The sequence below is a fragment of the Falco peregrinus genome, chromosome 2 (assembly GCF_023634155.1).
Source record: "Falco peregrinus isolate bFalPer1 chromosome 2, bFalPer1.pri, whole genome shotgun sequence".
Taxonomy (NCBI): Eukaryota; Metazoa; Chordata; class Aves; order Falconiformes; family Falconidae; genus Falco; species Falco peregrinus.
The window spans coordinates 125,632,279-125,655,891 of record NC_073722.1 but is presented as its reverse complement, the minus strand read 5'-3'; the positions used below and the strand labels follow the sequence as shown (position 1 = coordinate 125,655,891).

General features: G+C 52.6%; 1 protein-coding gene across 1 annotated transcript in view; it reads left to right on the top strand.

Moving 5' to 3' along the window:
• Window positions 1-23,613, top strand: part of SLC39A11 (solute carrier family 39 member 11) — a 98,450-nt gene that overhangs the window by 40,533 nt on the left and 34,304 nt on the right. Inside the window, exon 6 of the mRNA XM_055795633.1 lies at window positions 12,703-12,873. Coding sequence (XP_055651608.1) covers window positions 12,703-12,873 — 171 coding nt within the window. The remainder of the gene's footprint in view (window positions 1-12,702; window positions 12,874-23,613) is intronic.

Here is a 23,613-nt window from a genome sequence, read left to right as displayed (position 1 = left end):
TCAAACCCCTGGAAAATTGGTGTGTCCTTGCCTCAGGGCTTGGAGCGAGTGCAGGGGAGTCCAGGTGTGAGCTAGGCTGTCCTGACCCCCTCGAGCCATCCTGGACAGCCAGGCTGGAGCTGAAGGCTGTAGCCACACAGCCTGTTCTTACTTAAATTCTCCTAGAAACAGGTGTTTTCATTTCTGAGTCGTTCATCCCAGATCCATAAATCAGAATGTATTGATGGAAAAAAAGCCCAGACCTTAAGCAAAGAGGCTCCTCTTGCATCTGAGGCTATTGATGAGTCCTGTTTCACAACATACTGCTGCAGACTGAGCCCTGGTTTTGCTTTTCTGGTTTTACCCTAAGGACTACCTAAAATAGGAAAATTAAAAATTTAGTAGGATGTTAGATAGTGCTGTCACACAGAAGAAAAAGTCTGGGATCCTTTCATTAACGTGAGAAGGCATCTTCTGCTCCTCTGACAGGTCTCAGTTCAAAGCTGTTTCCTTCCCCCAGGGCATTGCCCTGCTGTAACTGCTGGGTTCCTCTGAAGTGGGAGAAGTGAAATATCCTGTCCTCCTTCCTGGGTGCTCATTACACGCTGGCTAATGAGCATCCCTCGGCTGCGGGCTGGCCGTTGGGGTGGGAGCGTGCCCGCGGGTGCCGTTGGGATCCAGCTCCTCTGTGCCGGCATCACAGGGGGATGTGGGGAGGGGATGCGGCTGCAGTGAGGTCCCGTGGGAGGGACAGCGCGTGGGTCCCACCACCCAAGCCCTGCACCAGCCGTGGCAGCGCTGCTCCTTTCCAGGCTGCCGGCCGGGTCTCTTTCCATCCCGCCATCCATTTGAAACCTGCTTTGTTTGCAAAAAATACTGTTGTTCCGCTGGAATTTGTTCTGTGGCTCAGGAAACCTAGCTTGTGTGTGTGGTACCGTCAGGATGTCGCACTCTGAAGCTCACCCATCTCTTGGCATGGGGGATGATGGACTGTGCTTCCAGCCCGGCGGTTTGGTTTTGCCGGGAGAGCCGGCAAAGATCCAGTCTGTTTGTCCCTTTGGGAGGAACCAGGATTGATTTTGTAAGTCCAAGGGCTGAGCTGCTGAGAACAAAGGAGCCCTTTGTTTATTTTCCTCTGAAATTGTTTATTTATTGAATTTTGGTTTTCAGACTGTGAGAACAGCCCATTTCCCCCAGGTGTGTGTTCGGTCTGCCCGGCCGAGCCAGCGGCAGATCCAGGGGGGTCAGTGCCTTTCCCTCGTGCCAGGCTGCGGCTGGTGGGGGGCGAGGATGGGAACCACAGCTGTGTCCCTCCAGAGGTGGCTTTATTCCAGAGCACACGTGAAGCCACTGAACAGCAAAAGCAACCTGTGGTTTGGGGAAACTCTAGGAACTGGCTTGTGAGGAGCTGCCGTACGCTGGGGAAACATCCCTGCCTGTGGCTTGCCGGTGTGAAGGGCGATATCTGGTGCCACCCGTTAGGCTTGGGGGCAGCCTGAGGTTGGTACCTGGCTCTGCAGCTCGGGGGGATGGGTCTGAGATCCTGCCTTCCTTTCCAGGCGTGTAAATCCCCCTGCAGAGCAGTGGGCAGAGGCGTGGGGGATGGTGCCGCAGCACCGGAGCCCACCAAAGCTGCCCGGTGGGGGCTGGCAGTGGAGTCCCCTGAGATGCATGCGTAGCTGGTGGAGGGGTCTGTGGGTACCGGACCCCATGGCACGGAGCAGGTGGGAGAGAGCGAGGGGAATGGCAAAGATCCCCCTCAGAACCCCCCTCCCTTTGTGGGGTCTCGCCCAGACCATTCAGAGGCTGCAGCTGGCCTCTGCACCCCTGGATTTAAAAAGTTGTTGCTTTATAATTTTTCCTAATTATCCCCTGCCCCAGGAAGCCTTGTCTGCAAAAAAAAAAGGCAATAATTCAGGGAAGATGCCGCTTGGAGAAGTGCTGGGTTTGGAGCAGGGCAGTTGCTGGCTCTCACTTGGTGCTGACAGTGTCACTCAGCTGTCACTACGGGCACCGCTCCACAGTGCTGCTTCCACCTCGAGTTAAACCTTTGGGCTCTAATGCGTTTTTTCATTGATTTTTATTTTCAAACAAATTTAATTAATTTGCAAAAAGAATTTCTCTAGCCAAAGCCACCGTGTCCTTTCTGAGTAAGAGAGGCTGGGTGACTTTGAATAAATGGGTAAGCTAGGGTGAAAGAATAAGAGAAATAATGGAGAGCAAGAACTGAGCAGCCCATCTTGCTTGTCTCTGGTTTGGCATCTTGAAATTTGTGTAGAGAGATGTTGTGGTAAAAGGCAAGTGGCAACAACTGCCGTTCTGTTCTGCCTCTTCTGGGATGCCGGCAGCTCCAGCATGGCCACATCTGTACCGATCACTGCTCACGGAGGCTGCGCCGGCCTTAGTTTCTGCTCCGTGGATTTCCATACTCTTACTCAGCTCTAATTAAAAAAAAAAAAAAAAAAGGCGGAAGAGAAGCTTGCAGGGGACATGAGCTGGGGTGTAATGTGGCCATAAGAAGTGGATGGGAAGGCGAGTGTGTGCGGAGGGCAGGCGATGCCAGAGCATCCTTGGGCAGGAGGCAGCGCTGGCTCGTCTGCAGCTGTGGCCTCGCTGTGCCGGGACAGCGGTGGGACCGGCGGTGCCAGCAGCAGGCGGCTCTGCCAAGCCTGTGCCACCGCACCAGGGTGCTCGGAGGAAGGTCAGCGTGAGCCCTGTCCTCCCGACTGCCCCCGTCGCTGCAAGGCTGCCATCTGAGCCCGGTGCAGGGGCTGCCTGGTCCCTTAACAGCTCCTGATAAAAAATCCTGTTTTCTTTTTAAGCAGATAATGAGATTATATTTTTTTTCCCCCTTCCTTCAGAGATTTGGTGCATTTGATCTTGCTCGTATCAGAAGCTGTTCCCTGCCAAGGATCAGAGATCCGAACATAGCTCAGCCCTCCGAAATGAAGTGATTAAATTAACTCAAAAGTGTAAAATTTCAGCATAAAATGATTCAGCAATGTACTTTATCTACTGGGAACTCCTTAAAGAGCTCTTGGAAGTTAGTGTGAATTAGTTTGCTTAAAAGGACCTCGTGCATGTAATTACATTTAACATCATAGTGTCGCTCTTGGCCAAGAAATTAATCTTGTAAACACCGCAAACATCAATTGGTGAGGTTTTTGGTGTTCCTGCTGCCTTCTGGCACTGGGCAATCTGTGTCACCTGAGGGGTGAGCAACACCTTGACCTTGCTACTACTGCGAGTTGTCACCATGTGCTCGACTGATGCCGTGTCACCTCCGTCATCTGGGTTTTGGTCCTTCACCGTGAAGGTGGTACTGTTCACCGGGAGGTCCCGTGCCTTTCCGGGGAGATTTCCCAATGATGTCTGGGGCAGGAGCGTGCAGTGATGGGGCTCAGGTGGTTCCCAGTCTGGGATCTTCCTCGTGAGCATCCTGCCGCACACAGTGGGTGCAGTGAGGGACCCTCCTCTGGCAGACCCCGCTTCAGAGCCTGTGCTGTGGCCATGGTCCTCCGCATCCTCATGGAAGCAGCTGCTACGGCATCAGTGTTTATGTTAACAAGGGGTTTGGTGTTTGTGAGGGTGAATCCCTGCAGCTCTGGAGCAATGAGGTGCTGGTTTAATGCCTCCAGTTGAGATTTCCGGAGGGTTGGTTTGCCTGGGCCAACTTGGGACAACCTGTGCTGTTCCTTCCCTTTGCTGCATTTCTCCTGCGCCTTTCCCTGTGAATGAAGAGCTGCGTTATGGACTCATTTTCCCATATAAAAGTGCACCGGAATGCATGCTGGCTGCTCTCTGGGATGATGGGAGCTTTCCCGAGTGTGGGAATGACATGGCAGCTTGAAGGATCAAGGTGGTAGGAGGTAAAGCAGGACAGCAGGAAAGATCTGCGGATTATGTATCTGCCGGTACGTGGTTTCTCAGGCTGCTCTGGGTAAATGATGGCTCACAGAGGGCTGGAACAGTAATTCCGTGTGAGAATCTATGATGGATCGCTGGAGCAGTGGGGGAGAAGGTCAGGCATTAAGATCAAGGTTGGGGGGGGACAAGGTTGCAAAGTTGGGGGAGGCTGGGAAGGGAGCCAAGCCAGTGCAGCACCAGCAAGGATGCTCCAGAGCAATTGCTGGGAGCGGTGCAAGGAGGTGCCCTGTGTCCCCGAGGGAGCAGTGGGGGAGTGCTGAAAGCATGCTTGGTTCTCTTTTCAGGCTGGGTTGTTACCAGTGTGATGTTTGAGCTGAGGTTTGGGTATCAAGCTCTCCTTCGCTCGTTAGCTGATGCCCTCTTTGGAAATGGGGTGGAGGAGGGACCTGGTGGGGCTGGTGCCCTGGCGCGCTCCAGCATCCTCCTGACTCCAAACTTCAGATGGATCCCAGCAATATTCATGTGTCTGAGAGCAAGTGTAGTCAGTCATGCTGAATTAAACAACCTTTTATGAAAGCTCCTGTGCACGCTTGGATAAATGAAGGCGCCTAATAGACAGTGAGTCATGACACTCTATTTATCTTCCTTGCTGAAAGCCTGAGCAGATGCAGGGGCCTTTTTTATCTGCCAGAAACATTGGAAAATGAATTTGTTACGTATGGGGGGGTGGGGGGGTGAGATCATGACAGCAGGCTGGGGCCGCAACATGCGAATGGGTGTCACGGGTGTCCTGCTGCCATCCCGGCCACAATGCCTAGCACAGTGGCACTGGGCTCTGCTTGGGCACCCAGAGCCTGGGCAGCCTGTGCTCTCTGCGCAAGCAGACCGAGCTTTTGCTAGCAGTAAGTTAATGTGGTGGGTTTTTTTTAAATACGTCCTTATTTTGACCATAGTTGGGCAACTCCAAGGAGTTCCTTTTTCAGCAGCTTTGTTCTCTGTGTGCAGGCTTTCCAGGAGCTGGATTTTCCCTGCTTTGGGAACTCGTTCCTTAAAAAAGAACCTTTTTCCCTTGGCAGTTTTATTTTCAGCTCCGATGTGATCCGTGCTGTCAGACCTGATCAGAGCAGAGACGTGCGACCTGGGACTCCTGCCTGCTCCCCTCTGCCTGGCTCGGAGCCTGCAGCACTTGCTGCCTCTCCCCGTACCTGTCTGCGAAGCAGATAGCAGTTATCCCATAAGAGGTGCTGTGCTTAATTACTTACAGTAATTAAAACCTCTTACGGAGGTATCTGATAAGAGCGTTGTGTCTGTGCGGAAGCGGGGAGCAGATGCTCACTAACACCCATCTGCTCTTCAGCATCACGGCCTTTCTGTGCTCCCTGAAATTCCTGCTGCAGTGGCAAAAGGAGGACAAGGGAAATAAGGATGTGGAGAAGTTTAGGAGGAGGGTGAGCTCCCATCACTCGCTGCCAGCGTGTGTGAGGAATAGTTTCAATGACTTGTATCCGCTATGGGATGGGCACCGGGTGCTGGGGAGAGCAGTTGGACTGATGGCTTCAAACCTAGGTGTTGCTTTTCATCCTTGAAAAAGGCCTTTAAAAAAAACAGAAAAAGAAGATGAAGCAAGATAAGGGTAGTGTCCTCAGAGGGCAGAACATGCTGTTGCTGTAACGTGGAGCAATTTGTGGGTGCTGCTGGGAGCGTGCGTGTGTCTGGCTCCACTTCCCGCAGGCTGTGGCTGTTCACTTTGATGCAGTTTCTCTTCTGGTGCTTCCTCATGGTCAAAAAACGCAGGAAAGCAAGAGGCTGGGGAGAAGGGGATGGTCACACGGGTCCATGTGTGAAGGGGTGCACGGGGGAAGGGGCTGCCTGCCCTTCCGTGGGCAGTACCAGCTGCCTTCTGTAGCCTTCAGGTGAAGGAGGGATGCTTCTCTCAGGGGTGGTCCTCCCCCTGCCCGGGGTCTCTGCGGACCCATGGAGATGCTTTTCCTGTCTGGCTCCAGCGATGCCTTTGTTACAGCACGAGTGGAGTCCAGGGTGGATTTTGCAGAGCGGGAGCAGTGATGGGACCCGTGGGCCACAGGGACGAAGCCCAGCTGCCACAGAGCATTGGTCACATCTGCTTAAAGTTAATGGAGCATCGAGAGTTTATGGAGACGAGTGGAGCGGGGCGAGGGCTTGGATTTGCAGAGTGGGAGATGTACTGCAAGCGCGATGCTATTAATGGGCGAGCGTTTCTCTAAGGGGCTTGGATTGACTATCAAGCCTTTGGGAATCTTAGAAATTTTCAAAGTGATTTTGATTTATCTCAGCCATTAGGGGAGAGAATTTAATGTGCAATTATTTTCTGTACCTCGGGAAGGGATGTCAACTGCTTGTGATCATTTTCTTTTGCAAATTGTTCCTTCTTTCCTACTCCACCCCCAGACAAAGGGTCAGCCCACTTCCCCAGCTCTCCTGGTTTTGATGGAGCAGCTATAATGCCTAATACAGATTTCCAGCTGCAAACAAGCAGGTGCTGGCACTAATGAGAGTGGTGTGCGGTGAGGGGCTCGGCGGAGCCGAGAGGGATTTGGCTGGAGCTGGGCTGGCTGCTGGCCTCACATGCGGCTGCTGCTCTCCTGCTCCCTCCTGGAGCTTTGCTGTTACCTGCGCTTAGGGCTGCCGCCCGCGGGTGCCATCATAACGGGTATCATGGAAACAGATGAGAGATTCAGAGAGAGACATTGCTGGGTGGAGGCTTTCAGAATAGGAGTGTGATGCTTTTCTTCCTTTGCCTTGTTCCCGTGCGCATCATCAGCAAACAATTTTTGCAAGAGCTGGCAAGTGGCAGTTAATCGTATTTTTTAGTAAGTCTATTGTGCATCTGTGCTTGGTGCTGTCTCCCCTTCTCCCACACTTTAGAGATGGGAGCGGACAAATTTGTATAAATGAGGGTGCTGATTCATCCCTTGCAAGTTTAAGCTGAAGGAAGAGACCTGGAGCCCCCAGTGTGGGACTTGGGCTGATGTGAGAGCCGAGATCCCTCCCTTGGCCACTGGCAGCTCCAGATCCCTTCTTGGTGAGACAGAGTCACACTGCAAGAGTTTGATGGGATAATCAATGGGGAAAAGATGGAGGGGGATTTTGGAGCTGTAAGTGATTTTCCTTCCAGCATTTTCAGCCAAGGGAAGCTCCAGATTCCCATGAGTGTGTTCGCTCCAGCGCGGAGACACCAGGATGCTGCCAGGGAGGGTACACCTTCGTTGGGGGTACTAGGTCCCTCCAGCCCCCCTTGTACTCCTGTCCCCCAGCTTGTGTCCCCCCACCGTGCTGGGCCCCCCTGGTGCTGTGGGGCTGGGCTGGAGGGGGAGGTTTGCAGCTGCATTGAGACTGAAATGGGTCTCGGGCCACCTCAGAGGGGTTGCACAGGCTCCTCGCAGAGGCTTTGCCGACGGGGATTTGAACAGCCCCAGCCTGGTTGAGCATGTTAACGTCAAGCATGCGAGAGCTGTAGGAGGAGAGAGGCAGGGCCAAAGCCAGGCCTAATTGGAGAGGAGGACAAGGGCTCTAAAGCAGATGTGAAAAGCTAAAGAGCTCCATAGACTGGTTTGAATTCGGGACCTAAAGTAATGCAGTAAGGAGGGTTTTTTGAGCACAGAGTAAATAGCGTATTCGTCTGTTTATGTACTGCTTGCGAGTGCAATAAAGCTGAGGTCACGGCTAATGCAAACAGTTTTCATTAAGAAATAATAAAAAATAAAAAGCCATTTCACGTGCTGATAAGAAGCCAGTTGGTTTTTATATTTCACCAGCAGTTTAAGCCATACTCAAAGCCATTTATCTTTTTCCAGTGCTGGCTGCAGAGGATATGAAAAATGCAGCAGGCTGCACATATGTAATTAAACTTTTGGCAGAATCTTTGCCCTGCAGCTTTGCTAAGAAATTCAATAATGATAAATAGAGTAGAATATATAGAGGACTTTTTTGTGAACAAGATTTAAAATAATGTATGTGGCGCAGATAATTATTTGCCAAATAATTGTCTTGGCAACGCTCTTGTGAGTACCCTTGTCTGATTGTGTCAGCTATTCTTTAAAAACCACCCCTTGTTCTGCTCTTATCACTATGCCAATTTGCTGTTGAGGCTTTCCTGATTTCCAGCCAAGTCTCTGTTTAGCTGTAATTATTGTTTTGTTCCCCTTAGCCTGCGCAAGATGCAGTGTTTCAAGCTGGGAGCACTCTGGGTGCTGCTTTTTGTGTGACAGCCACACAAATCCCTTCCTGGGCTGTGTCCGACGCTGTGAGCTGGTATCATTGCTCCACTGCAATTATCTTTTTTTATTATTATTATTTTTTATCTTTTCCAACAGCAATTGGAAGTAAAGCACATCGCTTGACCCATCTGTGGTTTGTAGTCTCACTGTTATATGTGACACTACCGGGAAAATGACACTGGGGTTGTCTCCCTGGCTTTGGTGTTGGTGCCTTTATCCTCTGCTAATGCACCGATAATTTGTGTGAGAGGCAATTCTGTGTTAAAATTGTCCATCCAAACCACAATAGGAACTTGTCCTAGAAAAGCTGCATCTATTCTGTTTATTTCCCACAGATTTCCCCCATTTGCTGCTGGCAGGAGCAGAGCTCCTTGCCCCTGTGGGTACCGTGGCACCCCCCTGTCCTTTGTCACTGCTGTCCTTGGATCTGCTTCAACTATGCTTGCAAAAAGTCTGATTTTCATTAAAGGTTTTTTCAACAGTAGCAAGAAGACTACTTGTAAGTAAAATAAAATAACAAATTAAAAAGTTATCTAATAGAAGTGGTACTCCAGGAGATGGTGGGTTCGTATTAAGCAACAGAGCTGGTCTGGGCATTCGCTTTCATTAGTGAGAGCTGTGAAATGGATCTTTTCTGGTAATTTGATAGTGGGGAGGGAGCGCTGCCGAAGCACTGTGGGAATTCCCAGCAGAACAGGGATAGCTGAAGCTTCCCCAGTTACGCCACTCGAGCAGATGAACGCCGGCTGTTGCATCGCTTGCTCAGATCCTTCGCGGAGCTGGGGAAGCCGAGTGCCTGCGAGCGGAGCGGGGTGTGCGGGGGGAGCGCTGCTGCCCATGTTGGGTGCTCTCGGGCATCTGTGCCTGCGGCTGCGGGCAGCCCCGAGGTGCAGCTGGGTCCCTCCGTGGTGCTTGCTGCCCCTCGCCGGGTCTTTCTCTGTGGCTGCGGCCAGGCACTTAGCAAAGCATGCTTCTTCTCCATGAAAATTCACCCGCGAATGGGAGTCGGGGGAGCTGAAATCAAAGCCTGGAAAGGCTTCGCTTTGATGTTTAAACACCAGCAAAAGCCTTGCTCTGCCTTGCGGCAGGAGTCCTGGGGGACAGCGCAGTTGTACGGTGAACCCATCAAATCCAGGAGTAAGGGAAATAAGGAGAAAGTACGCCTGGAGTAAGGCAATGAAAAGCCCGACAAACCAACAGCTCAAAGCACTGGGAGTTCCCGTGCGTGAGTGCAGCCCGATTGCCAGGGCGGGTTTGGACAGCTGGGTCAGGCTGGAGCAGGAGGTGGCTCTGCTCTTCCTGGGGATTCCGTGCGCGTCCCAAGGGGACAGCGAGCAGTCCTGGGCATGGTGCCACTGCGGGCAGTCCCTTCCCTGCTGCCAGTCCGGGGAGAGCTGTGATTCCCCAGGTAATGGTGCATGGGAAATAGCCGAAAGGGAGATGGGAGTGTGATAGCAGGGGAGCAAATTAACGTCCTTTCGCAAGCAGAGCAGATGCCGAGGCAGGGTTGTTTTGTTCAGAACCGGAAAGCTAGATTTTTGGAAATGCTGATGACATTTGGTTTATCAGTTCTGCGAAGTGCCAAGTGAAAAGCAGCTTGGGAGGTTTTGATTTTTATGGCTCATTCTGCCTAAACCATGGGGAGAATAACTGACATCTGGGGTTTCCGTCGTGGCTCTGCTGTGGGTTTGCTGCCTGGCGCTGGGCGAGGTGGTCCTGCCTCCTGCGCCCATCCTCTGCCTGGCAGCACGTGGGCATCAGCCGTACTGTAATGGTCAGAGCTTCCCTGATAAAGTAAAACCCTGGTTACTCATTATTTAGTTTATCCCAGAGAAGGTGAGGGTGATACGGGCAAGGACTTGGCCAGAGCAGTGACGCGGGGTGATGGATGGCTCCTTGACTTGGCATTTTGCTACGTGCTGTGCTGCGGCTGAAGAGGCTGGATAAAGCCGGGGCAGGTGGAGGCAGGCTCCAGCCTGAGCCTGGTCAGGGGTAGAGCTGGGGTGGGTGAGAAAGAGGTAAGGGAAGATCTGAGATTGCAGAGGAAGATGCATTGGACCCAGGCTGGCATTGTCTCGGACGGCACATGAGTGAACAGCTGGGTCTGGTTTTAGGCACAGTCTTCAGGTCAGAAATGTGAAGGATGGACTGGACCAGGCCACATCATGAGATGAGCAAAAGGAAAAAAAAAAAAAAAAAGTAGAAAAAAATTGCCGGCGATGGGGTGGCCTGTCTGGTGTCAGTAACGCTGTTTGTAGCTGGTGCTGTGAGAGACGAGCACACAGTGGAGGTGCTACTGCGCTGTCAGCAGGCAGCTTTGGGGGCCTGATTTAACTAAAAATAAGTCACTGATAATCACATTCTGTGTTTTCCCTGCATTCCCCCAGCAGATACCTGAGGTCTGCAAAATGCAAAGGTTCCCCAGCAGCCACCGAGACCTCCGCTTTCAGCATTCATCCTGCGTTTGTACTTCGCAAAACTGCCTCGAGAGCCTGCGTTGCCCAGGCTGTCACGGTGTCGTGGTCGCTTGTGCTTTTATTGAACACTTGTTGCTTTCTATAAATGGATAAATGCTGGTGTTTTGTCACTTGAATGTAAGTGCACATCTCTAAATGTCATGTAAACTGTTTTTTCTCCACCCTGGAAAGCTCTTGACACCAGAGGGGGATTCCTGCACCTCTCTGCATCCTCGCATCACCCTGGTTTTTGTGCAGGCAGCTCGGGCAGCGCTGCACTCGTCATGCTGCAGCGATGGGGCTGCTGGTCCATGGGTCTGTGGCCAGGACAGGGTCAGCTGAGGATAACGCTATTTTTGGGGCCAGGGGGACATGTGCCAAGCAATTAAAGTAATCCAGTGGTCTGGCAGAAGGAGGGAATTTCATCTGTAAGTGGCTTTAGCCTTGGCTGCCCCTTTGCCAGGGGTCTGCTGCGCCAGCGTTCCTGCAGTGAATTGGATGAGCCACCCTGCTGGATCTGGCTGTTCTTGTTATTGCTTCAAAAAAATAAATATTTGTCTTTGTCCCCGCAGGCTGGAGTGCAGCTCTGCCATCAAATGTTACTGCGTGTTATTGACTGGGCTGGGATTTGGGGACAGAAAGTGTCTGGCTCCTTACAGCTAACAAAAATAATTATCTGCGCAGCATCTTGCTCTGTTCACGGCGTGGCAGCGGTGGTGGCCTTCTGGGGGAAGGCACGAGAGTTGCCGGTGTCATGGTTGCAGCCCTGGCGATGCTGCCCAGGGATGCTCCTGTAGCATGGGGGGCAGCAGGAGGGAATCCACCAGAGCTCTGCCTCATCCCACTGCCGTCAAGTGGGGGTTTCATCTTTGATCTGTTTTTTTGGTATCAAAATACATGAAATCCTTGGGTTTGTATTCTGAGGTGTTGAGGGCCATTTTGGGATGCCTTTACATCTCCGTCTTTGTGTTACAGATGGCAAGGTGTGAAGTGGTGCTGACACGCCTGCTTTCCCAAGGTGACCTCCTGTGTCAGTTTGCATGAGCCCCCTTATGCCGAGGCTCTTAACTGGTGCTGAGAACACACACTGTGCAATGTGCGGCATGACAGTCGGCATCGTCCTGCCGCCAAACAGCAGGGGAAGCAACTGGCATTCCATCAAAACAGTTTCAGATGGCTTCTTACACTGTCTGCGAAAAAAATCTGGGAGTGGGTGGGTCAAGGGACAGGAGAGAGAATTACGTAAATCCAGGGGGAGATAATTATATTGTCTAAATGTCAGAGCTTTAATATGAAGCCGTAGCTGTTGCTGTGTGATGTTGAGGAATTTGTGCTCCTTGTTTCTTGGCTTCTTTTCACCTTTTCATGTTGAAGGTGAACAGTGAAGGGCTCAGTGCGTGTTGGCTTTACTGCGGTGCTGCCTGGTGCTTGTTCCACCCGTCGCAGCTCTCCATGGGGCTTGGGTTTTAGTGGTGTGGTTTTAAATAACTGGTTGAAATAGAGCTGGTAGTAATGGTCCTGCTGGGAGCAGAGGAGAGCCTGGGGTTATCCAGTGACGTATCTGCAAACGGCAGTGGCAAATCTTTTGGTAGCGGAACAGTCGCTAAATACAGCACTCGTTTGGTGACTGGGGTGAAATCAGAATGAAGCGTTGCAGGGTTTTTCCTTCATCAGCAAAGGCAACGGGAGTGCAGACCTGCCAGGTTTGGGGTTGGTGGGGGGGGGACAGTCTCACCACAGGTCCCTGTGGCTGCTGCCTGGCAGCTCTGTCCTCATCATCCTCGTCAGCAGCCGGCACCAGAGCTTGGCCCCCCCAGATTGAGACTTTGCAGGCAGGTGTGAGCCCAGGGGAGATGCTGGGGCGCTGTGTGGAGCCAGGAGCAGGTCACCGGAGGAGGAGGCGGCGGAGGGTGAACTTCTGCTTTGCCTCAGGGTCTCCCTGGCCCGTGGGCTCTGCAGTCTGCATGGGGGGAAATGCCCTACCCTGACCTGAAATGAAGTGGGCGACGCACACACCTTCAGCCCTTCTTTGGTCAGCGTTATTCCTTCTCTCTGCTTTTTCCTTCTGGGAGGGGAGGCAGGAGATGCCCAGTTGTCCGTCTGTCGCCCCCTTGGCTGACCCAGCTGTTTTTCTGTACCCCCAGACAAAGGTGAGAACGGGGAGCCCTACCAGAGGAGGAAGGGTGCGGGGGCCAGCCTGCCAGACGGCCCCCCAGCGTTCCCCGTGGCCAGGGACGGTGCCCCGTCGGCCGGCAGCAGCAGCTGGAGGCGGATTATGCTGATGATCCTCGCTATAACCATCCACAACATCCCAGGTAAGTCCTGTCCATCTGTCCGTCCCTCTCTGCTCATGGGCAGCCGCTTCCCGGGGTCGCTGCCATCCCAGGAGGCTCGTACAGGGCTGCTGCCTTCTTGCCCTTCTTTTTCTTGCTGCTCGCAGGTGGCACTCGCCAAGTGGGTGCCCGGTTGCCTTTTGGCAAGATCTGTCCCATCGAATCTTGCTGTCTTGGTAGGGCTGAACCGTGCAAGGTCTTGGCAGCAAAACTCCTTACGGGGAGGGGGCCTGGGGGGAGCCTGTAGGCTCAGGCTTGAACATCTGCAGCCTCGCTCACTACTGCCAGCCTGTTGTGGGTGAAAACTGTAAATCTGAGAGTACATTGAGAAAGACGACACTGTAAAGACAACAAATTCTGGTCTCTTTTAGTTTCTCTTCTGATCTCTGTACCAGCAAGAGATGCGTTTTAAGGTGCTGCTTCTCTGCGGGAATACATACGGTTGGGGTTTTCTTATTTGAGGGATGGAGTTTGCCATCAGATGGAAAATTGCAGAGCCCTGAGTCTTAGAGGGCTGCGTCCTGCCAGGGGCTGGGCTTTGACACTATGGAAAAAGAGGTGATAAAAGAAAACAAACCCTGAGATAAATTTGTAACAGCTGAGGACACTCAGCTGCTTTGCAGTTCTTGGTGATGTTGAAAGTAAAAAATACAAGGCAACCTTTCCCAATGCTTGCGTTCCTGGTTTCCTCTCCCCTCCCTCCTCCTCCTCTTCTCCTTCCTCTCCCCTTTTCTTTCCCCCTTCTCCGCTCAGTCTCTGCCTGTTTCAGGTTGTAGCTTGGGTTCAGGTGGAATAGGAAAACACTTTTCTACATAACTTGGATCTGTAAATGTGGGGAAAAACGATGAGTGCCTTTGGAAGAGCCGTGTTTTCCGAGCTGGGGTGAACGCGTGGCTTGTTGGCAAGGAGGTGGCTATTGTCAGCCACGAGAGCTGCAGCAGCTCAGGGCTGGCTGTAACCGTCAGAGCTGGGGAGGGGGCAGCTGCCTCGTGGGGTCATGTCTGCTTGTCTGTTCTGAGAGCGACTTTCATCCGAGGCCAGGGCATCCGTCTTAAATGCCATCGCTGGCTGGGCTTCCCAGGTGAGAAGCTCCGTTACGGGTCTGTAATCCTAGATTCTCTATTTCTCCCCCTCCAAGGGCACTCCAGGGTTAAATGGCAGGAAAAAAACGAAGCGAACGAGTGGGTTGCCTCGGTGTTGGAGCTGGGCTGTGCCAGCCTGGCTGCAACTTGCTTTCTCTGGGCAGTAATCGCTTCCTTCCAGCCAGTCATCAGTTCCCAGCACCCTTGGGTGCTCCTGCTCCTACAGCTTGGGGCACCCAGTCAGCCAGGCTTTTGTTACCCTGAGAGTGTGTGTGAGTTAATATTTCACTGCACCTTTTGTGTGTGATGTGCCTGTGCATCGCCAACACGGGCTGTTTCTGTACATTAGCTCTAGTCTTGGTCAGCAACAGCAAAATAATTTTCCTCTTTTCATCCTTTTTTTTTTTTTTTTTTTTTTGGTTCTAGATAGATAACTCGGATGCCTTAGTTCAGCTCCTTGTGTTGCTGGGGGAGGCAGATGCCTGGCAGACAAGGCAAGTAGGAGCTTTAAATTAGCCACACACGCAGAAAAAGGGGAAGCATTTGCACCGAGCGAACTGTAATTGGATTTCATCCTTCAAACAAAGTGTCAGGGAGCTGGGGTGAAGGGCTGGGTGGCATGTGCATCGGCTGCCTCAGGCTGTGTCAGCCGGGGATTCCTGGCTCTGTCACCAGCAAAAAAGGAGGTTTTGTAGAGGAGTGAACAAAGCATCACCTGTAGCAATAGGTTAATGGCAGCATGGCCCTGGCTCCCGCAGGGACGCCAGTCTAACCTTTCATTGCTTCTGCCAGAGCACAAAGCCACCCTTGGACAGGTACAGAGGCTCAGAAATTCTCTCTTGCATCTTAAAGGTCACAATATTAAAGCTTAATATCCAGAGAGGTGTGGGGGAGCGGTGGCCTGCAGATGGTTCTGCTGCTCAGCCCCTGTCCGGAGGCTTCACTCAGCTCGGTGGGGGTCTCTGGGTCAGGGTGGGGCTCTGTCCCTACCAAGCCCTGTCCCCAAAGTCCCCCTCCTGCTCTTTTCCCATCAGCATGTGCCTTTCCAGCAGCCTCACAGCGCTGTTGTGGGGCTGGGTGGGTGGCAGTGGCTGTTTGTGCTCGGTGGGGCCGCTCACTGATGGCAAAGCCCAGCACCACCGTCCTCCGTTCAGCCGGGATTTGCCCAAATCCAGAGGTTTCATGTTGTGGAGGCTGGACTTGAGCCTGCGTCTTCCATCGTGCAGCCCCGAGCCCTGCCTGAGATGGCAGGGTGCCAGCACCGATTTCGCCCTAATAAATGATTCAGGTTATGATTAAACCGCGAGCTGGTGGCCTGCTGTGTGCATTACCAGGGTCTCTGGTCTTTCCTGCGTGAGGCAGATGTTGGTCCAGCTCTCGGTGGGCAGCGGGACAGGGCTCAGCTTAGCTTTTGCCAAAGGTCTTTTGCTTTCCCAGCAGATCCCAGCAGCGCCAGTGGCATTTCTCCGATCTGCTGCGGCCCCTGCCTGCGGCGCAGGGTTTGGAAACACTGTAATGCTCTACCTCAATTATCATCCCCGCCAGCAGAAAGGCTGACACTATAATTAGTGCAGGCTCCTGCGGCGTAATGACACCTCGGTTTAGCATGCGGGGTGGCAGTGCCTGTGCCGGGGGAGGAGGAGGGAGGTGCTGAGCAGAGAAGTTGGGGATGCTCAGTGCCTCAGCACAGCTGCCAGGAGCGGGTAGCCGGCTCACTGGGCCCCTGGGCTTGCAAAACTGCTCGCTTTGATGGAAACCTGCGGCTCTGGTGCTGCATCTGCTGCTCGCTCTGCTTCCCTGCGAGCCCAGCGCACTTGTGTGGAGCCATCAGAGGTTGTCCAGGTAGTTCCCAAGGGTTTTGTGTCCTCGCCTTGTCTCCATAATGCTTCATAAAACTTCACATCCCTCGGTGGGGAGTGCAGTGCTCGGGTTGCTGCAGCAAGGAGGATGCAGCTGCAGGGGGGGAACTGCTCCTGTTCGTGCTCATCTTGCTTCGTCTCTGCGCTGCCCAAGTGCCTCTGACGGGCTGGAGATGGGCTTGCTCCTCTGAAACGTGCGGTGTTTCACATCTGAGCCCAAACTTTACCAAGTCCCTCCATCCAGTGGGTAAAACCCTTGCAAGGACTGGGGTCTGTCCCTCTTCTCCTCCCCCACTGGTGTGGCACGGGCTCTTAGAATCGCCAGTGAATGGTTTTATTTACTTTGAGCCCTATTTAGGGATGAACATGTTTCAGTCTTGGCAATGCATCTATCTGGTTTCGGGCAAATACGCTGGAAGCTGGTCGATGTGCAGGTGATAGAATTGAACATAAAGACCAGTCTCTTGCATTCAGTTTGTATATGGTGGGCTCTGCCGGCAAGCAAAAGGTTTGGTAATTTGTTCCAAAGCTGTGAATGGCAATGCAAAGAATAAATTGATAATGACAGGAGATGCCAAACTGTGGAGTATTCCTGCTAATTAATATTCATATATGCTGGGTTTAGTGGAACATTAATTATGTATTTAATCAAGCCCTGTTTATTCTGGTTTATCTTTGTACCTTGGGTGGCTGTTATGCTGAAGACTTCAGATTAATTAAAATGTTACTGGTGTATCACAAATAACAATTACCGAGGTGTGAGTTGAACCGCCTTTCTCTTTGTGCTCGTTTAGAAGGGAGGAGGAGAGCCCGGTAGGATGGAGCTTGTGGGGCTGGGGTTCTGCTACCAGCTTCCTGGGAGGGGTGGTCCTGGAGGGCTCTGCTTCACTCTGAGCTGAGCTGTGGGGATGTCCCTGCTGCGTGAGATCGGGGGGAGTCCTCCAGCATAGAGGTGCTGCAGGAACCCCCAACGTTCACGCTGCTCTAGGTGAGATGGAGGACAGGTCCAAGGCCATGTTCTGCAACCATCTAAACGCCCCAGGGGTCTCCCTGGAGTCACGGTGCTCACAGGGGTCTGTGCCTGCCTGGGACCCTTGGTGGCTTAACCAGAGCCTGAGTCTGTCCATTCCCGGTGAGTGTCCGTACATGGCAGTGGACACGCTTGTGTGCAGGATAGGGAAGGATGCAGATGTTTCCTCTGTCGGGTTGTGGGATGCCCTGCCTGCCTGCCTTTCCTCTGGCAGTTGTGAAATGCACGTTTCTCTGCCACAAAATCCGCTCAGCTGATGGCAGGCACCTGGCTGGGATCCCGCTCGCTGCAGGGACCGTGGTGCCCCATCCCTCCATCACCCCGAGGAGCATCCCTGCCGGCGCACCCTCCTCTGCTGCCGCTTGCTTCTGGGGAAGGCAGCGGGGCTGATGCTGGGGCCGGTTGCTGGCAGGCATGAGGTGATGCTTCTAGCCACCCTAACGTTGCCAAGGAAACCTGAATTTTCGTTTTTCTTGGCTTTGTGGTGGGCAGAGCGGGGCAGCCCCAGACCCCGGGACACGCGGCAAGCCCATCCCCAGGAGCTGCCAGCAGAGCTGGAATTGTTCTCTGCTCCAGCCCGTTCCTTCCTGCAAGAAAATATCCTGCTTTTCTGTATTCAGTCCTATCGCTCTGTGTTTGCTCCGTGATTCTATTTCTGCCATGTTTCTGCCTCAAGTGTCACCGTTAAGCGGAGGTGTCTGGGAGGGAGCAAATGGGACGTGGCAGCGGTGCCGTGCTGTGCATAGAGCCGCCAGGTCATGGTGTGAGGTGGCACTGATGTCCCCTGCTTGCCCCCCAGATCTCGCATGGCTCCACCTGAGGCTTTCTGTCCGGTTCCCGTTTCCAGAAACCCATTAATAAGCTAGAATACATATTTTTTTAATGAGAAGGAACAAAGCAAGGAGCAGGACAAAGTGTGTGAGCTAAATACGGAACAGTTTCACCCTTGGTGGTGAAGGTGCTGCAGGGAGGAGGGAGGGATGAGGGGGGGATTGCTACAGGCAGGAGGGAAAAAATTTTGAATGCAGAAATTTTTAGAGGATGACATCTATGGGAAGGACGAATGAGTCTCCTGGGAAGCTGCACTTGTCGAGGGGGAGGTCCCTTTACCCCCAGGTGACAGCATTGCAGTTCATCCCCCTTGGGACTGTGCTTGGAGATGGCAGCAAGAGGCACCCAGCTGCACCACGGTTTGGCACCGGCACCGTGCTTTGGCGTGCAGCAGTGTTCTCGGGGACCTTTCTTCTCTGCATGCCAAAGAGGGAGAGGTTTAGCCCCAAAACTTGTAGGTCAGGGTCTGGCCAATGCTTGGAGTGGGGGTGAGACAATGCCCGGGGGAAGGTATAGCCTGGTGCCGGTGCAGGGGAGAGGGTAGGGATTTACAGTGCTGGCACTGTGCCGGTGTCCTTGTCACGGGGCTGGCATCAAGGCACAGCTGAGTCCTTTACTTATGGTGGCAGTTCCTCACGTTGGTGACTGATTTAAGCCAGGCACCTCCTGCCCATCCCTGTGGCAGCTCTGTGGCACCTCTCTGTCCCTAAGGAAGGTAAAGCAAGTGCTGCTGCCGCTTTGCTTTATCCCAAGGAAACGGTGGTACAAGGGAAGTCTGCACCAAAGGATGGTAAATGTCAAATTGATTTGAAACACGCTTGTTTGCAGCTTTGCCTGGGCAGGAGGATGGTTCAGCTGAGTGCCCTTGGACCAGATAGCGTGAGACCTGCCTGCTGCCCTCTGCACAGTGGGATTTGGCTGGGGACAGCCCCAGGAGTGCAAACTGCCCACTTACATACGGGAGCTGCCTGGACACTTGCTTTTCTTTATGGCTTCTTGCAGCTTTAACCAGTTTCAATGTCCTTTTATGTGTCTCCTGCTTTATGGTTGTCTGCGGGAGAGGAGCAGGCAGCAGGTTTTGGTGCTGGTTGTTGGCTGAGAGGTGTTTTTGTGCTAGCAGCTTGCTCTGCAAATGGGAGCTGAACCCCTGAGCTGCTGCCACCCTGCTCCACCAGCTGGGATGCCACTAGCTGCAGGTGGAGGAAGCTGGTGGGGACCCCAACGTTGTCATTCCTTGGCCCAGTCCCCTGTTGTGGACATCTCTAGTGGTGGACAGTGATTTAGTCCCATCCATCACTCCTTAGCCAAGTGGTCTCTGTCTGCATTGAGGGCTGTAGGGGTGCGATGCTGGTGTGCAATGTGCTGCTTGATTGTCAGCTGGTGGAGACGTGTCCAAAACAAAAGAGTATCTTCCCACCGGTGAGGAGGGAGCTTCACAGTGAGGTTTGTACCTCACTGTGGTTTGACGCCTCCCAGGTGAGCATCCTGCATGCATGGAAGTGGTTTGACAGTCCAGGTTCAACATGCTCTGCCAGCGAGGTGGGATGCTGAAGGCTGTAGCTTTTTAAACCTTAAGCGAAGTCAGCAAGGTTCAGACAGAGCTTGTCCGTCAGACCCAAACCAGAGCTGGTGTTTTCTGTGGTGGAGCTGGTCCTCAGATGATGGTGAATTCGAGGATACAAACAGATTGCCTGCTGCTGAAGGGGAGGGTGTGGGGAGAGGGGTTTGTGGATGGCTGCAGCAGCGCAGAGGTTGCATACTGTGCTGTCAGATTGGTGTTCCTTGGGAGAGGGTGATTTCCAGGCTGGCTGCTTTGTCATTAGCAAAAATTGATTGGATTCATTCTCCTGGGACAAGCGCTCCCATGCACTCTGCCTCCCAAGAGAAGACTGGAGCAATGAGTGTGCTATTGCATCTGAATTATAAAGAAAAATTATTATTTATATGAATATTCTCAGAAATCCATTAAAGGTTGGTAACATTCATTTTGAATGATGGGGTTTTTTTGTTAGCCTATTAAAATTGAGACTATTTTACAATTGTTGACTTTAATATGCATTCGGTACCCACTGGGGTTCAGCAGAGCATGAGAGTGGGAGCCATTTAGCTGTGCCGATTAATCTGTGTCTCATCTGTGTGATGCTTCTTTCTGAAATTACAGCAGACCTCCTTCCACTGTCACTTCTCCTGGTTGCATTGCTATTAACGGTTAGTCTTGGGTGCTCTTGGAGCATTTTTGGGTTCTACTGAAAGGCGTTATTTTTAGTAAGAAAAAGGAGGAAAAGATTTCCCTGCAGCTTGCATTTCAGACGAGCAAGTGAGAAGGAAGCTGTGGGTAAGGGAGGATGTCTGCGTGTGCAGTGGGCGTGTTGTGCAGCAATTTGATGGAGTTCAAGTGCTGTGGAGGGTCAAGGGGAGCAGAGGAGAGCACTAGCCCTGGGACCAGCTCAGCCTGCGCTCGCAGCTCAGAAGGATGGAGAGATGCACTGTTTGAACAATCATGAATTTTTCACAGTGCTTTCTGCTCCGGGGAGTAAAACCAGCCTGGGATGCGGCTTTCCGAGGCTGCTGCCCATCGCGTCTCAGATTTGATTTCTGGAGGGACCCTTTGGGCGTGGATGTGTCAGGGATGAGTGGCTGTTGTTGACAGTGGTGCTGTGATGTGATTGCCCCGCAAGCGGCCGGGGTGAGCAGAGAAAGGTCAGATCAGATGTAGCCCACGAAGACCGAGCTGGGTGCTCGGCTCTAACCGGAGTGTTTGGTGCGGCGGTGACTCATGTGGGATTAGGAGCAGCATGGCCACATGCACGTGCCTGCTCCAGGAAAGGTTGCTTTAACCTTTCATTAAATCTCCCATTAATTGTCACCTCATCAGCACGTATTTTGACATTTTCATCTATTAAGCACCTCGATGGGTTGAAACGACTTGCTCAAAGTCATTAAGCTGCTGTGTGAGGGGATGTAAAGAGCAGGGTGGTGGTGGGGTGAGGTGCAGGCACTGGGTGAAGGATGTGGGTGGCAGCCCTAGCTGCGGGTGATGCTCTCAGTGGCTGCGGGATGGCTCTGCCCCGCTCCTCTGCTCAGCAGAGAAAGTTATCATCTGCAAAAACCTGGTCCTGTAAAGGTGGAGGCTAAAAAGAAATCCTGTGGGCACAACAGGGCTCTCCTGGGTGCCTGTGCATGCTGTGCATTGCTGTTTCCATGTCCTCGGCGTGCACCCAAGATGTGGGTGCCCCTCTGCAGAGCAGGGCTGTGTCACTGCTGGGGCTGGGAAGGACCCTGGCCCTGGCTCTGGGCTGCTCTCAGCTCTGTGGCCACCAGCTCAGCTCCCTCTGGACTTCCCCGTGCTCCTCCTGGGCAAACAGAGGCTGAGGCTTCGGGTCCGGGGTGCCTTGGGAAACTGTGCGTAAATAACAGCCTGATGTAAATGTAATTTCATGTATTACGTGGGCATGGTTGGGAAGTTTTCCTCTGCAGCCTGGAGGTGTCACAGCCCATCACACTGGCACCATTAAAGGGGGGGGTGAGTGTGGGCAGGGGGGTGAGAGTCACGGGGTCTCTAATGCCCCACTGACAGCAGCTCGTATTTCAAAAACTAATTTGTAGGCAGACACCTGGAAAGCCAGCAGAGAGCTGATAATGTACATTTATCTCTGCGGTATCGTTTTGATCTGGTGATCAGTGTTTTGTAAGCGCTTACAGCCACGGAGGTGACAAAAGCCAATTAAACACAGGATTTTCACCAGCTGGAATGAAAGTCCACTGAAATATGCATGTGAAAGCTCCTTTTCTTTCTTATTCCCATCAGATCTCGCAGGTCTGTTGCATTAAACATTGCTGAGCAGTGGCCTGAGAAATCATTTGTGTGCTAGAAATGAAACATTAAATACCTGTGATGGATTCAGGTTGTGTGGGGTCAGGGAGAGCCTGTTCCCAGCACGGGTCAGTTCCTGCTTTTAGGGTAGTTCAGGTTTGTTAATTTGGGAAAGAATTTTCTTCTTCCAGAGAAGCATTTCCATGAGGAAGGAGCTTTGGGATGTTGGGCAGTTACTCTTTAACATCAGGTACCTCCGGTGTAAGTGGTGGCCGCATGCTGCCTCTTCAGCTCCTGCGAAGCTGTTGCAGCTGGATGGATTTAAAGGACCATTTGCTCCATGTCGTTGTGCTTGAGTGAAAAGGGGAGAAAAGCGGAGTGGGGTGGGGATGTAGGTGGTCTGGCTCCTGCGGGATAAACCAGGAGGTGGCGTTAGGGGAATTGCCTCATGCTGCTCAAGTTCCACCTTGTTTGATGGGCACAAACCCTCAAACAAGGCCATGGGCTTCTCTTGGGCTGTTTTTTCCACCCATATCTGTTGCCATGAGATGCTCAGAGTCACCTTATGTCACATCCTACCAGGTTTGCTCTAAGCACCTCAGGCTTCTGGTCCCTTCCTTGTTGCAAACCCTTCCAGCTCGGCTGGTAGCACACAGGTGGGTTCACTGGTGTGAGTGCCCAGTTCTGGAGGCTTTTTTCAGACAAAGCTCCTGTGGAACCGCCTGGGACCCCACCGGGTAAGGCAGTTGGTACCCCTTGGGGGTTAAAGTCCCCCTTTAATGGCATTTTAACTCCGTGGCATCGCACGCAGCAGTGTGGTTTGGCTTGCTTTGTGTCCATTTGCTGTTAAGCACTGGCAAGCTGGGGATTTCGACTGTTTGCTTTTCCAGGTGATGGCTGGCTTGACCCTGTCATCGTCTGCTGTTTTTCATCATCTCTTGCATAACCTTGATGGGACCTGTCTGTGAATCCCTGGAAAACTTGGGGGCAAAGCTGTGCCATTAGTTTTTATCTTTTAAAATCAAAGCGGTGGAGTTGAGCTGTCTGGGCACGTCAGAAGCTTTTGACGTGTTTCACCTTCTTTCAGCTTAGTGTATGCACATCATGGCCCTCAGCCGCTGCTGAATTGGTGCTTTATTAATGCCTCTAACGAGGAAGCTCCTGGGTTGTTTGTAGAGCTGTCCCTGGAGCAGGAGAGAGGAGCCGAGCAAAAGTGCGATGCAGCAGCAGGCCTGTGGTGGCTTGCCTGCAGTTCCCTACCCAGAAAGGCAATTTTTGTCTGTTTTCAAACCACCCGGCTTTGCTGTACGCCCCAGCTGCTGCCGTCCCCACAAACCTTTATCAAGTGTTGCCCCCACACACCTTTTTTCCCCCCTCCACGAACATGGAATTACCTGAGCAGGCACTGCAGGGCTTCCCACCGTACCAGCCGTGCGAGCTGGCAGCTCGCTTCCCCATGAGCCCAGCCACGTTCTCATGTTGTATTTGTTTCCTTCCTCTGGGGTGTCACAGTGTAAAATAGCACCGAAATGGGTTTATTTCTGCTATTGCTTTTTTCACAGCCGGCGTGTTGGAGGGGCAGTGCGGTGTGGCTCTGCTGGGTGGGATCCGTGGGGCTTCGCGGCTCTGCCTGCTCGCTGCCTGCATCTGCCCGTGGTTGCAAATAGTGGTGAGGATAATGATTGCCCGGGACTGCTTTGTCTGAGCAGATTAATCCAGCTGGTGCCTTGGGTTTTGTTTTCTCTGTCCTGTCACTGTCTGTTGGCGGGGTCAGGATGCAAGTGCTGCGTGGGCTGCGGCATGCGGATCTGCCGGGGAAAGGGGACCGGGCCACTTCCCCATCCCACCGTACGTTCCTCAGACAAAGGCTCTTGTTCGTCAGGAGCCTGGGGAAGAGAGGGGACAAGTGAATAATTCATACCACAAATAATAATACGTGCCGCTATAAACTGCAAATTAATCATTTAAATTTTATCTTTGTGTTCTGATGAAAGGATTTTTGGTTAAGGTAATAATTAGGAGTGATGTGGCCCTGTTAGCTGGCTGCTAATGCAGGGCTGCAGGGAAGGCATAAACCAAGTTGAAATCCTGCTTGGCCAATGTCAC